Source organism: Heloderma suspectum, chromosome 1 (assembly GCF_057233095.1).
Source record: "Heloderma suspectum isolate Gila_16-S chromosome 1, 16-S_ref, whole genome shotgun sequence".
In the NCBI taxonomy this organism is placed as follows: Eukaryota; Metazoa; Chordata; class Lepidosauria; order Squamata; family Helodermatidae; genus Heloderma; species Heloderma suspectum.
In genome coordinates this window covers 155,348,512-155,364,640 of record NC_139458.1, presented here as the reverse complement: position 1 = coordinate 155,364,640, position 16,129 = coordinate 155,348,512, and the positions used below count along the sequence as shown (strand labels likewise).

Here is a 16,129-nt window from a genome sequence, read left to right as displayed (position 1 = left end):
TTTATCAAGAACTCATGGTCTTGGAGACAAGACAGAGTGATCTGTAGATCTGCACAGGCCTTTGACAGTGATGGAAACCTTAGAACGAGGTCGCCTAGATAGGGATAAATGTGAACGGCCTTGAGTTCGAGGTGGGCTACCACTGCTAGCATTAGCTTGGAAAAGACTCTTGGCACTGATGCCAGGCTGAAAGGCCCTGTATTGAAAATGGTGACTCTTGTAGACGAAGCAGAGAAATCTCCGGTGTGTGCAGCAATGGGAACATGGAGATAAGCCTCTGTAAGGTCTATGGATGAAAGGTAATCCCCCTGATGAAGAGCCTCCTTGATATTCTGGAGGGTCTCCATCATGGAAAAGACCCTGATGCTGGGAAAGACTGAAGGCAAAAGGAGAAGGGGACGGCAGAGGATGAGATGGCTAGATAGCATCACCAATGCAATGAATATGGACTTGAGCACACTCTGGGAGAGAGCGCAGGACAGGAAGGCCTGGCATGCTATGGTCCATGGGGTCACGAAGAGTCGGACATGACTTAACGACTGAACAACAACAACAACAACAAATGTGTTGAGGTGTTTCAGATCCAATATGGCAGGCCAGTAGGACCCTCCCTTCTTGGGGACCAGGAAGAGAAGGGAGTATTCCCCCTGGAAGTGCTCAGGAAGTGGGACAAGTTCTATTGCTACCATCTCTTGGAGGTAGGCAATTTCTGCTGCCATCAGTTGTTTGTGAATGGACCTGGAAAGAGGGGAGGGAAGAAACCTGTTTCTGGGTGTGGAATGAAACTCCAGGAAATAGCCATGTTGAATAATGTTGAGAATCCAGGCGTCTGGTGCTGTCCGTTCCCATGAGTAAAAGAAGTATTGTAGCCTTCTTCTAATATGTGCAGGAAGAGAGTCAGAATTGTTGGCGAGGAGCTTTGGAGGACTAGGGCAGGTCTGACCTTCCGGGGCTGAAGGTCTGAGATCTAGGTTGGAACCTGGTTCTGGACCATGTGGGCTTAGTGAACTTATAACTGCATGGCCAAAAGGATGCATTGAATGGAGATCTGAAGGAATGAAAAGAAGAAGAGGAGGAGGAGGAAGAGGGAGCTCTGTTAGAGAACCTCCTCTCATTCCTCTTTGATGAAGCGGGCATAGCCCTCTTATCTTTAGTTTCCACTAAAATGTTTTTGAGGGCTTCCTCTCTAAAGAGGCGTGTTCCTGTGATAGGAACTGTGCTTAGGTTTCTTTTGGAATAAGCATCCACGTTCCAGTGTTTCAACCACAGTGCATGTCTTGCCACTGTGGTTGAAGCAATGGAATGTGCTGCAAAAATTGTGGAATCCTGTATGGCATCTGAAATGAAGATGTATGTCTTGTATAATTGAGAAAGACTCCTAAGCAAGGAAAAACTACCCAGCTCTTTATTGTTGATAATATCTTTAACCTACAGGCTTGAGAAAAAAAGAAGCTGTACAGGAAGCATAGAGAGCAAAAGCTGTAGTTTCTTGAGCTCTTTTCAGTGCTGCTTCAATACTTCTTTCACTAGGATCCTTGAGAAGGAAGTACCCATCCTTAGGATTTATGGCTCCTGAAAGTAAGGCTGCCACTGGAGCATCAACTAAAGGAGCCTTAAGTTCTTCCATAATCAGTTGTGCTAAGGAGCACAATTATTGAGCTATGCTACAGCTCCTTTTGTCCTGGCAGGGGGTCTTCCATTCTGCTTTAACCAATTTTTCAAAGGAGGAAGGAAAAGTTATCTCACAGTTAGCTGGCTTAGAGTCTGGAAATAATGCTTCATTTCTGGAAGACTGCTTGGTTGTTTCCTGAGAAGAATTAATGCTCAGCAAAGCCATAGCTTTGGATAGAATAGGAAGAAAATCGTAATTGTTAAATAATCTTACACTGGAAGGTTTATCCCATGTCCCAGGATCTGACCATTCACCTGACTTGTTTTCATCTAGCAAAACAAGAGAATCCGAGTTAGAAGGGTGCTCAGGTGAGATTCCCTTTGACTTATGATGTTTTCCCTTGACCATGAGGCGAAGGGCGAGAGAATCATGGGCTGATTTGGCAGATGTGGGCAATTTCGTTTTATCAGGCATGTTGGAGTGCTCCGCCTGAATTGCTCTCTTTTGTTGTTTCTTCAGCTGTGGGGAAGGAGAAAGAGAAGGTGAACTGGAGGAAGGAGTCCTTTCCCTGCGTTTTTTACATCCCCTTCGTTGATCAGAGAGCTGAGCCAATTCCCTTCTACTGGCCTGTTGAATTTTCTCAACAAAGCCTAATCCTGGGGAGGAAGGGGCTGTTGTTCAGCTGATTCTCCTGTGGGGGAGGAGGGGTGCTTGGAGGTTGCTGTGCCTTCGTATTATCCCTTGGAAAAGGCTGTGTTTGCAAAATTCAAGGCTGCACAATCCTGGGAAAATGGAACTGATTTTTGGCGGGAAAACAATGGGCGTATCCCAGCTTCCTCCCACTCCCAGGACCCCAAGGAGTGCTTATGTGCCCTCACAAACTCCTCCGGATTGGTGTCTGGGTCGGCCTCTTCCGAGGCAGGGACTATGGAGAGGGCGCAAAGATCCCATGTGGCCCAGTTCCACAAGGGCTCTGCTCCGATCTGCTTGTGTTTGCAGAGCTGCGGTTGCAACGGTGGGCTATGCCTGGATGCTACTGAACCTCTCATGAACTCCTCACTATTGGAGATAGGGGCAACCGTCAGCTCCTCAAGGTTGAGCAGGGGTGGTGCCTTGTGATCGGCAGCTGGATTCCGGACGACTCTGATACGCCTTACTGAAGGCGCCTTTTCTTTTTTCTTACCAAGTTTAGAGCTCTTCTTGTTAGGTGATGCCATCTTGTGGTGAAAAGGCAGTAGAGCCAGAAAAAGGTAGCAAAAACTTTTCTTTTCTCTGTTTGTTTTTAAAAGAGAGAAAAGACTAAACTAGAAAAAGAGAAAAGTTTGTTAAGGAAGAGGTAGAACAAGGATTGAAAGGAAAAACAAGACCTGGAAGAGGAGATTGTTGAGGAGGGATAAGAACAAGCTTTCAGGAATTAATCTGAGCGTGTGGAGATGTCTAGCAGCTGAGATTCAGATTCAGAAGGGGAACAGCCAGAACAGAGAGAGGCACCCTCCCTGGTGATCCCAGATATGGTGGGACTTTCTTCCCAAGACCTTGACACACAGACAGCCCAGCCTGAATGCCCCCGCCCCCGTTCCTCCACCATGAGAACCCAGGTTTCGGAGGAGGGAGGAGAGTGAGGGGCATGACTTGAGGGATGCTAGGGTGCATCATAGAGTTATGATGTTAGATAAAGTTAGAGGCAGGGCTCAGACCATCTGCCAGGTTGGCCACTCATGGAAGCCAACATAGGAGGGAGCCGCCCTAAGGGAGGGGCATTCCTGCTATAATGATATGTGTTTGTATTTGGTTGTGTTGTATGGGGGTACTCATTTGAGTGTTACACTGATTGGTATAAAAGGACTCACCTGATACTGTAAAGGGGGAATGTTCGTTTGTAGTGTGACTCACTCAGTAAAAGGTGTCTTTGCAACCTTGTATTTGGAGTCTTCTATTTATGCCTAAGAACACCAAACATTACATGGTGTCAGAAGTGCAAGGGAATGAATGGATCAGTTGAAGTCTCCAGAAAAACTGTTATTTGAAGGTAATGTGGCTGAAAATTGGAGAAAATGGAGGCAAGGATTTGAATTATATTGTATAGCAAGTGGAGCTGACAAGAAAAGTGAAAAGCTTCAAGCTGCTTTATTTCTGCATGTGGCAGGAGAAGAAGCCAGAGAAATATATAATACCTTGCATTTTGATGATGAAGTAGATAAGCATAAAATACAAATTTTGCTGAATAAGTTTGAATTATATTGTGCTCCTAAAATAAAGGTTACATATGAGAGACATAAGTTTTTTTCAAGAGCTCAGAATGAGGAAGAACCTATTGACTCTTATGTGACTGACTTAAAGTTATTGGCACAGTCATGCGAGTATAGCCAGCTGTGTGAGTCTTTGATTAAGGATAGAATTATTTGTGGAATAAGAACAGATAATCTCTGGGCACTGCTGCTGAGAGAAGCTGATTTTTTTAAAAAGCTGTGGACATTTGTAGAGCAGAAGTGACTGTAATGCAATTAAAAGGACTGGGATCAGCTGAGAAACAAATGGATATTTTGAAAAGCAAAGACAGTGTTAAAAAGAAAACTCAGCTGATTGAGAAGACTGTGAAACCGGTTTCAAGTTTTGCTTCAAGCTCCACGTTTTGTTCTAGATGTGGTAACAACCACAACATAAGACAATGTCCTTCGTATGGAAAAGATTGCCAAAAATGTGGAAGACCTAATCATTTTGCAAAGATGTGTAAAGTCACAGATGCCAAGTTTGTTCACAAGAAGATGTGTATTCTGGAGGAAGAAGATTTGCAAGATATGTTTATTGGGACTTTAACATCTAATAAGTTGGAAGAAGATAGGAGTGTAGATCTTAAAATAAAGCATAAGGATATAAAGTTTAAGATAGATACTGGAGCACAAGCTCATGCTCTTTCCTTAAGAATTGATGAGTCTTCAGAGTTAATGTTTACAGAAATCAAATATAAGATTAGTTACTTATTCAGGTACAAGGTTGGAAGTGCTGGGGAAGTATGTTATGAAATGTACATATAAAGGGAAGGAATTTGAGACAGAATTTCAAGTAGTAAATTTTGAAGCACAAGCAATCTTGTGTTTAAAAACAGTTACTGATTTAGAGTTAGTGAAAAGAGTAAATGTTTTAGGAAGTAAGGAATGAAAGGAAATATATAAGCATTATGAAGATGGGTTTCAGGGATTAGGATGTTTGCTAGGTCAGTATGTAATTAAAATGGATCCACAGATAACACCAGTAGTGCATGCTTCTTGTAAAACTCCAATTATGTTAAGGGAGAAGGTAGAAAGAGAGCTTAGACGAATGGGGCAAATAGGTGTGATTGTTAAAGTGGAAGAACCTACAGAATGGGTGAATTCAACAGTGATTGTGGATAAACCTGGTAAAGATCAAATAAGAATTTGTCTGGATCCAAGGGATATGAATAAAGCCATTTGTAGAGAGTAGTTTCAGTTACCAACAGTAGATGAAACTACTAGCAGGTTGGCAGGGGCAAAATTGCTTTCTGTGTTGGATGCTAGTAATGGATTTTGGCAGATACAGCTGGATGAGAACAGTTCCAGATTATGTACTTTTAATACACCTTTTGGTAGATATAGATTTACTACAACGCCTTTTGGTATTTCATCTGCTCCTGAAGTATACAACAAGTATTTGAAGGAATAGAAGGAGTTATGTGTTATATTGATGATATCCTGATATGGGGAAGGACTCAACAAGAGCATGATGAAAGATGCAGGTTTTAGAAAGGTGTAGAGCATGGTTAAGACGCTGAACTGCAGACTGGAAGGTCGGCAGGTCAGCAGTTCAAGACCCGAGTGCTGGGTGACGGAGTGAGCTCCCGTCTTCAGTCCCACCTTCTGCCAACCTAGCAGTTCGAAAGCAAGAAATTGCAAGTAGATAAATAGGTACTGCTTTGGCGGGAAAGGTAACAGCGTTCCGTGCACCTCGGTGTTCAGTCATGCCGGCCACATGACCACGGAAGCGTCTTCGGACAGCGCTGGCTCTTTGGCTTAGAAATGGAGATGAGCACCACAGCCTAGAGTCAGACACGACTGGCTGGGGACACCTTTACCTTTTTTTTTAGAGCAGAGCTTTCCAAACTGTGTGTCGCGACACATTAGTGTGTCACCGGCAGTGTGTAGGTGTGTCGCGCGAAATTCAGAAAGTTGTGCAGAAGGGCACCACGGAGCTCCCTTACCCGCATTTGCTTCCCTTGGCCCCTTCCCCCGGAACTTCCTAAAGCAGCTAATGTTAAAGCAGCTTAGCTGCTAAGGCTTAGCAGCTAAGGCTTAGGTGCTTTAACATTAGCTGCTTTAGGATCACGTGGCGTCTTGACGTAGGACGCACGTGATTAGCGGTGTTGGAGCGGTACACCGAGGAGTGTGGTAACGCTGGCTGCACGAGGAGTGTGGAGAATTCAAAGTTAGCGGAGCAATTAGTTGAGCAATTTGCAATCAGCTCGGGCGAGAGGCTTCCCTGCATCCTCAGTGCGGCTGCAGGGCAGCGGGGGAGAACAACAGGCAAGGAGTTTCGAGCCTGCACTCCCCGGAAAGGTAGAGGCGTGGGGCGAAGAGAGGGGAAGGGAGGTGCTGCCCTGGGAGCAGAGCTTGGCCGACGCTAGTGCGGAGAAGTGGCAGCGGCCACCAGCCCTGCGTGGTTTCAGGCGTGCCCTTCGCAGACTTCTGCACCGCGCTGCCGCGCAGCCAGACCAAAGAAACACACAGGCGGAAACGCCACCTGGGACTGGGACTGCACCAAGCGGGCTGTCCACCATCTTGGCCAGTCGGAACAGTGCTCAGTGGAGGCCAGAAGCCTCAGAATCAGCGTGCTCCCAATCAGCAGCCCTGCTGCTGGCTGAAGGGAGGCCACCCTCCCAAACCCAATGTGGCAAACAGCAAGCCACCCACCACGTTGGACTTATGATTTGATTTCTGCCATTTATTTTCAACAATGGCAAAGTTAAAGACACTGAAACGTGGAAGCTTGAAAATGCCTGATGACGAAATGCAAGTGTCTTTATCTAATATTCCACCAAATATTGAAAAGCTGTGTTCATCCCATCAACCTCATACATCCCATTAAAATGGTAAGTAGTTATTGGTGTTACTCAACTTTTTAAAATTCTTGCACATATTTACATACTGTTACTCATGAATGACAACAATGTATGTTATTATCTTACAAATCATATATTTAAAAAAATATAAATGAAAGGTTTTCATGAGATATGTTGTATCCCCATACATTTCATTGTTACAATTTATGTATGTGTCTGTATCTCTTATAACGGGTTAGTTTAACCTCCGGTTTGCTAGTAAAACTGAATTACTGTGTCATGAAATGATGCATGTCTAAAAAGTGTGTCACCAACATGAAAAGTTTGGAAAGCTCTGGTGTAGAGCAAGGAATTTAAAACTGATTAGAGAGAAGTGCAAATTTTCTATGAGTGAAATAAATTATTTGGGACATATCTTAACTGAAGAAGGTCTAAAACCTGATAGAACTAAAATTGAAGCAATAGTTGAAATGCCAAGTCCTCAAAATATGGGAGAATTACATAGATTCTTGGGCATGGTTAATTATTTGGCTAAATTTATTCCAAATCTTGCTACATTATTAGCTAATTTGAGACAATGTGTAGTCCAGGGGGTGGAGTTTGAATGGACAAAGGTCCATGAGGAAGCATATAAAAAATTAAAACAGATGTTAACAATAGCTCCTGTGTTGAGATATTATAGTGTTGAAGAACCTGTAGTTGTATCAGTTGATGCTAGTGGTACTGGATTAGGTGCAGTTTTGTTACAAGGAGGTTTACCAGTGGCATATGCTTCTAAGGCTTTGAATGAGTGTCGGCAATCATATGCACAAACAGAAAAAGAACTGTTGGCCATTGTATTTGGTTGTACTAGATTTCATCAATATATATATACGTATATATGGTAGAGAGATTACAGTTGAAACTGATAATAAACCATTGAAAGTTATTTTTTTAAAAAATCATTATATAATACTCTTCCAAGAATTCAGAGATGGTTGTTAGTATTACAGAAATATCATCTGAATGTAAAGTTTTCAATACTGAAGAAGCTGATGTTGCTGTGAATTTGTTACTGTCTTGTCTACCTATTTCTGATCAGAAATATAAAGAATTTAAATTAACAACATTGGAAGATAATATTTTGCAAGAATTAAAGAAAGTTATTTTGACAGGATGGCCAGAAAAGAAAACACAACTTTCTGAAGAACTGAAACCATATTGGAATTATAGAGAGGAATGGTTTAATATTTAAGAATGATAGACTAACTGTACCCCAAAAGCGGAGGAAAGAAACGTTGGAATTAATTCATGAGAGCCATTTGGAAATTGAATTGAATAAAAGACGAACTCGAGATGTGACGTTTTGGCTGGGTTTGTGTATGCAAATAGAAGCATTAATACAATCTTGTAAGGTATGCCAAACTTTCAGAAATAATAATAAAAAGAACCAGTGTTACCTCATGAAGTACCAGAAAGACCGTGGTAGAAATTGGCAATGGACTTATCTGAGTTTCATGGGAAGGAATATCTTTTGATGGTAGATTATTATTCAAAGTTTTTGGACGTTTGTTGGAAACGTTAAACAGTAAATGTGTGATTATGCATTGTAAATCTGTATTTGCTAGACATGGGATACCAGAAGTTATAATAACTGATCATGGTCCTCAATTTAATTCTAGGGAGTTTAGATTGTGAGAGAATGGGATTTTGTGCACACCACTTCCAGCCCATATTACGCAAGATCAAATGGAATGGCTGAAAAAGTTATCCAAACACTTAAGAAGATCTTAAAGAAGAGCAGTTTGGATAATACAGATCCATATCTTTGTTTGTTAAATCTTAGAAACACACCTTTTTTAGATAAGCAGTCTCCAGCGCAGTTACTAATGGGAAGACGTTTGAGAACAACGTTACCTATAGTAAAACCATTGTTGCAACCAGAAAGTGTCTCACATAGTAGTGTGCAAGAACAATTAAGAAAGAGACAGGAAAGGCAGAAATGTTATTATGATCGAGGGACTAAACTTTTGCCACCATTAAAAGTGGGAGAAAAAGTTAATATTCAAAAAGAGGGAGTGTAGCAACCTGCAAAAGTAACTGAATGTCATCAGACTCCCAGATCATATGCAGTGGAAACCCAGGATGCAAGGTTGTATAGGAGAAACAGAAAGTATTTTCACAGGACTGAAAAGATGCCTGTGGAAAGTCATGATAGGGAGACTGGGAAGGAAGATAGTGGAAGTGAGAATATACAACAGAATGATTTTAGAAAGATGGAGCTGGAGGAGAAACTAATAATTACATCTAGAGGAAGAACAGTGAGAAAATCTCTAAGATATGGATATGGAGAATGAAAGAAAAAAAGAAAAGGAAAAAAGGGCAATGTAATGATATGTGTTTGTATTTGGTTGTGTTGAATGGGGGGACTCATTTGAGCATTACGGTGATTGGTATAAAAGGACTCACCTGGTACTACAAAGGAGGGATGTAAGTTTGCATTGTGACTCACTCAGTAAAAGCTGTCTTTGCAAACTTGGATTTGGAGTCTTCTATTTATGCCTAAGAACACCAAACATTACACCTACAAAGCTAGTCTGGCCGAGAAGTTCTTGCCCAGACTTCTGGCAACTTCTCTAACTTCCACTTAGTCTCCTCTATCGATATCCATAGATGGGTGGATTAGCTGTTTCTTTGCAGTCTGAGAGTTTCCTAGAATCTACATTTGAAGCCTTGTTTTCTGGAGTGTGTTGACTGCGAAGGGGGAGGATGAAGGAATGTGACACAAGCTCTGTCCGGGGCAAAGGCAAGGGATGAACTGGCTGGGAGGAGCCACAGAGGCCAGGACCAAGGCAAAAAGCTTGATCATATGTTCCTTGCCTGTCCTGGGGAGTGGGAGGAGTTAACCCATGATGGATGCCTCCTTTGCACCGGATAGGAATGAAGCTGGCAGAGTGTGTGCATGAGCAAAGCAGGGTCCATATGTTTTATTTTTATTTATCTCTCTATATCTTTATCTGTATATCTCACATGGGTACAGTTTCCTGACTTGAGTCCAGTTCTGCTACCACATCATTATGAATGAAATATCATCAGTGGATTCTGTTGGTATGCCATCTACCACCTGTAGGTAGATGGCATACCTACATAGGACTGCTAAGGACCCACAGTCTAAAGAACTGAACTCTACTGATAAAGCATAAAATTCTGAAATTATTCCACAAGATCCAGCATCCAACTGTTTTACAATGTACCATAGAGTTTGACTTTATCTAACTCTTCCTGCCCCTTCATGGATCACTGCCTTGTTGTGGTGAAGGGGCTTGCATAAGTCAGTGAAGCCATAAGTTATGCCATGTAGAGCCACCCAAGACGGATAGGTCATGGCAGAGAGTTCTGACAAAATGTGGTCCACTGGAGAAGGAAATGGCAACCCACTCCAGTATTCTTGCCAAGAAAACCCCATGGAACATATCACAAGGCTAAAAGATATGACGCCGGAAGATGAGACCCTCGGGTCGGAAGGTGTCCAATATACTACTGGGGAAGAGCAGAGGGAATTTCCAAGTAGCGCCAGAAAGAGTGAAGTGGCTGGGCCAGAGACGAAAGGACATTCAGCTGTGGATGTGTCTGGTGGTGAAAAGAAAGTCCAATGCTGTAAAGACAATATTGTTTAGGAACCTGGAATGTCAGATCAATGAATCAAAGTAAGCTGGAGGTGGTCAAACATGAGATGGCAAGATTGAACATCGACATCTTGGGAATCAGCGAACTAAAATGGACAAGCATGGGCGAATTTAATTCAGGTAACCATCATATCTACTACTGTGGGCAAGAATCCCTTAGAAGAAATGGAGTAGCACTCATAGTCAATAAAAAGATGGGAAAAGCAGTACTGGGGTACAATCTCAAAAACGACAGAATGATCTCAGTACGAATCCAAGGCAAACCATTCAACATCACAGTAATTCAAGTTTATGCCCGAACCACTGAGGCCGAAGAAGCTGAGGTTGATAGGTTCTATGAAGACCTACAACACCTTCTAGAACTAACACCAAAAAAAGATGTCCTTTTCATCATAGGGGATTGGAATGCTGAAGCAGGAAGTCAAGAAATCATCGGGATAACAGGCAAGCATGGCCTTGGTGTACAAAATGAAGCAGGACAAAGGCTAATAGAGTTCTGCCAAGAGAACATGCTGATCATAGCAAACACTCTTTTCCAACAGCACAAGAGGCGACTCTATACATGGACATCACCAGATGGTCAATATTGAAATCAGATTGATTATGTACTTTGCAGCCAAAGATGGAGAAGTCAGTAAAATCAAGACCTGGAGCTGACTGTGGCTCAGACCATGAGCTTCTTATTGCAAAATTTCGGCTTAAATTGAAGAACGTAGGGAAAACCACTAAACCATTCAGGTATGACCTAAATCATATCCCTTATGAATATACAGTGGAGGTGAGGAATAGATTTAAGGGATTAGACCTGATAGAGTGCCTGAGGAACTATGGACGGAGGTCCGTAACATTGTTCAGGAGGCAGCAACTCAATCCATCACCCCCAAAAAAGAAATGCAAGAAAGCCAAGTGGCTGTCTGATGAGGCTTTACAAGTAGCTAAGGAAAGAAAGGAAGCGAAAAGCAAGGGGGAAAGGGGAAGATATACCCAACTGAATGCAGAGTTCCAGAGAATAGCAAGGAGAGACAAGAAGGCCTTCTTAAATGAACAATGCAAAGAAATCGAGGAAAACAATAGAATGGGAAAGACTAGAGATCTCTTCAAGGAAATTGGAGATCTCAAGGGAACGTTTTGTGCAAAGACGGGCATGATAAAGGACAAAGAAGGCAGGGACCTAACAGAAGCAGCGGAGATTAAGAAGAGGTGGCAAGAATACACAGAAGAACTATACAGGAAAGATCTGAATGTCCCTGATAGCCATGATAGTGCGGTCACTGAACTTGAGCTGGACATCCTAGGGAGTGAAGTCAAGTGGGCCTTAGGAAGCATTACTAACAACAAAGCTAGCGGAGATGACAGTATTCCAGCTGAGCTATTTAAAATCCTAAAAGATGATGCTGTTAAAGTGCTGCACTCAATATACCAACAAATTTGGAACACTCAGCAGTGGCCACAAGACTGGAAAAGGTCAGTTTACATTCCAGTTCCAAAGAAGGGCAATGCCAAAGAGCGTTCAAACTACCGTACAATTGCGCTCATTTCACATGCCAGCAAGGTTACGCTCAAATTCCTACAAGCTAGGCTTCAGCAGTATGTGAACCGAGAACTACCAGAAGTACAAGCGGGTTTTCGAAGAGGCAGAGGAACTAGAGATCAAATCGCCAACATTCGCTGGATCATGGAGAAAGCAAGAGAATTCCAGAAAAACGTCTATTTCTGCTTCATTGACTATGCTAAAGCCTTTGATTGTGTGGATCACAACAAACTCTGGCAAATTCTGAAAGAGATGGGAGTACCAGACCACCTTACCTGTCTCCTGAGAAACCTGTACGAAGGTCAAGAAGCAACTGTAAAAACCGGACATGGAACAACCGAGTGGTTCAAAATTGGGAAAGGAGTACGACAAGGCTGCATATTGTCGCCCTGCTTATTTAACTTACATGTAGAGTACATCATGAGAAATGCTGGGTTGGAGGAATCACAGGTTGAAATTAAGATTGCAGGGAGAATTATCAACAACCTCCGATACGCAGACGATACCACCCTAATGGCAGAAAGCAAAGAGGATCTAAAGAGCCTCTTGTTGAGGGTGAAAGTGGAGAGTGCAAAAGCTGGTTTGAAACTCAACATTACAAAAACGAAGATCATGGCATCTGGCCCCATCACTTCCTGGCATATAGAAGGGGAAGAAATGGAAGCAGTGACAGATTTTATTTTCTTGGGCTCCAAGATCACCGCAGATGGTGACTGTAGCCATGAAATTAAAAGACGCTTGCTCCTTGGGAGGAAAGCTATGGCAAACCTAGACAGCATAGTAAGAAGCAGAGACATCACCTTGCCGACAGAGGTTCGTATAATCAAAGCTACGGTTTTCCCAGTAGTAATGTATGGCTGTGACAGCTGGACTATAAGGAAGGCTGAGCACCGAAGAACTGATGCTTTTGAACTGTGGTGCCGGAGAAGACTCTTATGAGTCCCCTGGACTGCAAGGAGGTCAAATCAGTTCATCCTAAAGGAAATCAACCCTGAGTGCTCATTGGAAGGACAGATACTGAAACTGAAGCTCAAATATTTAGGCCACCTAATGCGAAGAGAAAAGTCACTGGAAAAGACCCTGATGCTGGGAAAGATTGAAGGCAAAAGGAGAAGGGGATGTCAGAGGATGAGATGGCTAGATAGCATCACTGCTGCAATGAATATGAACTTGAGCACAGTCCAGGAGAGAGCGGAGGACAGGAAGGCCTGGCGTGCTATGGTCCATGGGGTCACGAAGAGTCAGACACGACTTAAAGACTGAACAACAACAACACTTCCTGGTTGTTGAGCAAAAACAAAAGCAATGAAGGCACAGAAATTAAGACTGGGGACTTACTTTCAGCACCGTTTTATTATCTGAGGAGGGAGTCCGTCCAGACCACAAAGCAAACTTGCAGGGATCTCCTTCCACATGCTCTGTCACTCCCAGTTCTGAGGTCTGTTAGGAAGGAGAGATAATTGGGAATCATATTTTCAGGTGGTTTTAGAACTGAGGCTAGGAAGGAGCTCAGTCCTAGTATCAAATTGCACTCTCATGCAATGAATGTAAATTAACTGTAACATAATGTTAACTTTTATAGGTGTCCTGTGTACTTTGCTTCCAAGGTAAAGTAGAATTAAAGCTAGTCCGCACGGCATTTGACCATGTGGCACCAAACTGATCACAACTTCCAAATTTGGTACAAAGGCATGCACACCTTTAATTGTTTTTCTATATTTAGCAAAGATCCTGAAGCCCATTAAATGCTCATCCTAAGCAGACGTACCAGTAATTTATTCTTGTAAACGTATTTCGTGTGTCCCGCAGAATCTTTGATCTCTTTGCTAAAAACAAGAGAGATTTCAAAGAGAAACAAGTGCCTCTCACGGCCCTTCCGGATGAGAGACTTAGGATCCCACACTTGGAAGGAATCCTGAAGAATCAGTTCTCCCTGAACATCCAAGTTTTCATCAAATCCTATAAATAAAACAAATCGGATCAAATTAAAACAGAAAGAGCACCTTGTGACACTGATTTCAGAACCAGTAAGACAAAAACTGAGAAATTAAGCTTGAGAATTACCAAAAGTAAGGGAAACAGGCAAATGTGTAACTTTTATTCTATAAATGCCATGAAATTATTTACTAGTCTGAGGTTATTTATATCTGATCTCCTTGCCAGATCAAGCTTGATTCTATCTGTGATTTGATGACATAAGCCCCTGTTACTCTCTACTAGATTTGGGGAGAAGAGGCTATAGCTTAATGGTAGGGCACAGAGTTTGCATGCAGAAAGACCCAGGTTCAATCTCTGGCATCTTCAGGTAGGGCTGAAATGCCCTGTTTGAAACCCTGGATGAGCTGCTGCCGATAGAGAAGGAATGTGGCTGTGGACTTGAATTTAGGCTCACTAAATTGGCATGCGAAAGCAACGAGCCTTTGACACAGTTCCTACAATTATACAAAATCATTGTGCAGAACTGGAGGTCCATAAAATATGTCACATAACAAGTGGGAAGGGGAATAGCAAAATCATGACAAAGGAGGAATTAGGTACTGGATAAATCTGGACAAAGCATGACAACTTCAAACAGGTAGGGGTGTGTGTGTGTGTGTGTGTGAGAGAGAGAGAGAGACAGAGGGAGACAGAGGGAGACAGAGACAGAGAGCACACACTCATGCATGTGTACGCATATTAAAAGAAGTTTTTTTTATATGACATTGCTTATAAAGTTCTCAGAGTATTTTGCAATAAGACACAGGAATCTTTATAGTAAGTCAATAAAGCGAAGTACCTGAAAAAATCAGCCATCTATCTACAAAAAACCCTGCCCATACAAAACAACAAACTTTCTTCAGCCCACCCTGGTGCATTTATGGAAGAAGTAACATTGCCCTTCCAGCCAAAGACTGCTTACCTTCCAGCATGCTGACATGCATGGCATCATTGGCTTTCTTAGGGACGCTGAGCATCACTTCCAAACCATCCTTGAGTTCTCCCTTCCCTTCTTCACAGCATGTTAAAAGCTCCTGTGGAGAAATATAAAACAAAACTGAGCTCCAGATAAGATTGTGACCTTTTGGTTGTAGCTAATTCAGGGCATTTAATCAAGGAGCCTGGGTATATATATCTTTTAGGTGTAAATGAGGTTAATATAAAATCAATAGGATGCACTTATTCCCAGCTTTACTGAACGTTAAACTTAAGTTGGGTTCCAGGCAGGGATGGACAAATCAGACTGTTTTTAGTCTGTGTCAGTTTTCCTTGTGTTCATTCATAAACCAGATCTGTTCTGTTTCTGCATTAATCTGTGGATTGAAAAAAATCTGCACAAGTCATATGCATTCTATATGCATTTTATCCTAAAATATGAATTTTTATATGCCTGTTGCCATAAAATATACATTTATATGCATTTTATGGCAAAATATGACTTCATATATATACATTTTGGTATGTTTTTTAAGCTGAAAACTGCCTGGCCACTTTCAGAGAAATGTGGGATTGGAAGGACTACCGCATTCCAATTTGCAGATTTATTTGGCAGCTGTGAATAAGGTAAGTTCACTTCCAAATGCAGACCGAATGAAATGCTTGAGCTTCCTTAATACTAGGCATTCAGTGCCTCAGCCACTTCTCTACTCATGTGTGACCCAACCACCTAAGCTCCACCCAGTTCTTAAGCAAATAATCTATTGTCTGTTTCTTGGACAGTGTGTGTATGGACTAGATGGGATTTCTGAGGGATCCACATTTGGGTGTTTTCATTCTTCATGGATGGGGGAGAGCAGAAGGTGCACTGGCAAGCCCCACCCCGTCCAACACTTCACCTTCCCCTCGTTTGCAGCAGTCCATGGATTGAAAGATGAACTTCTGAAATGGGGAACCTCCTCTACTCACTGAGGTCCGGCGTGAAATCTAGAACCTTGCATACTCAGGGCTCTAAATCACACATGGAGTCTCTATGAGTGGAGGAGGCTCCCTGCTTCCGCAGTTTGTCCTTCAACTCATGGAGGGCTGCAAATAAGAGGAAGGTGATGCGCCAGAGGGGCTGTGGCTTGCCAGTGTTCCCCTGCTCTCCCTAACATGATTTTAATTGTGTGAAGGAAAAGATCACTCAAATAAGGCTATAGTTTGTGATAGTTCTGTGAAAACTGGACTGTAGATTCTCAAGTATTCAAGCTTGTTCCAAGCACCTGAAATGCAAATCATATCTACCTACCAAGGTGGCAGCTCAAATCATGTTAGGTTATTTGTGTAACAGA

At 42.5% G+C, this 16,129-nt stretch overlaps 1 protein-coding gene across 1 annotated transcript in view; it reads right to left on the bottom strand.

The window, feature by feature from the left end:
- KALRN (kalirin RhoGEF kinase) overlaps window positions 1–16,129 on the bottom strand; it is an 816,446-nt gene that overhangs the window by 173,781 nt on the left and 626,536 nt on the right. Inside the window, exons 30-32 of the mRNA XM_084807552.1 lie at window positions 14,782–14,893; window positions 13,651–13,841; window positions 13,221–13,322 (exon numbers count right to left, since the gene is read on the bottom strand). Coding sequence (XP_084663678.1) covers window positions 13,221–13,322; window positions 13,651–13,841; window positions 14,782–14,893 — 405 coding nt within the window. The remainder of the gene's footprint in view (window positions 1–13,220; window positions 13,323–13,650; window positions 13,842–14,781; window positions 14,894–16,129) is intronic.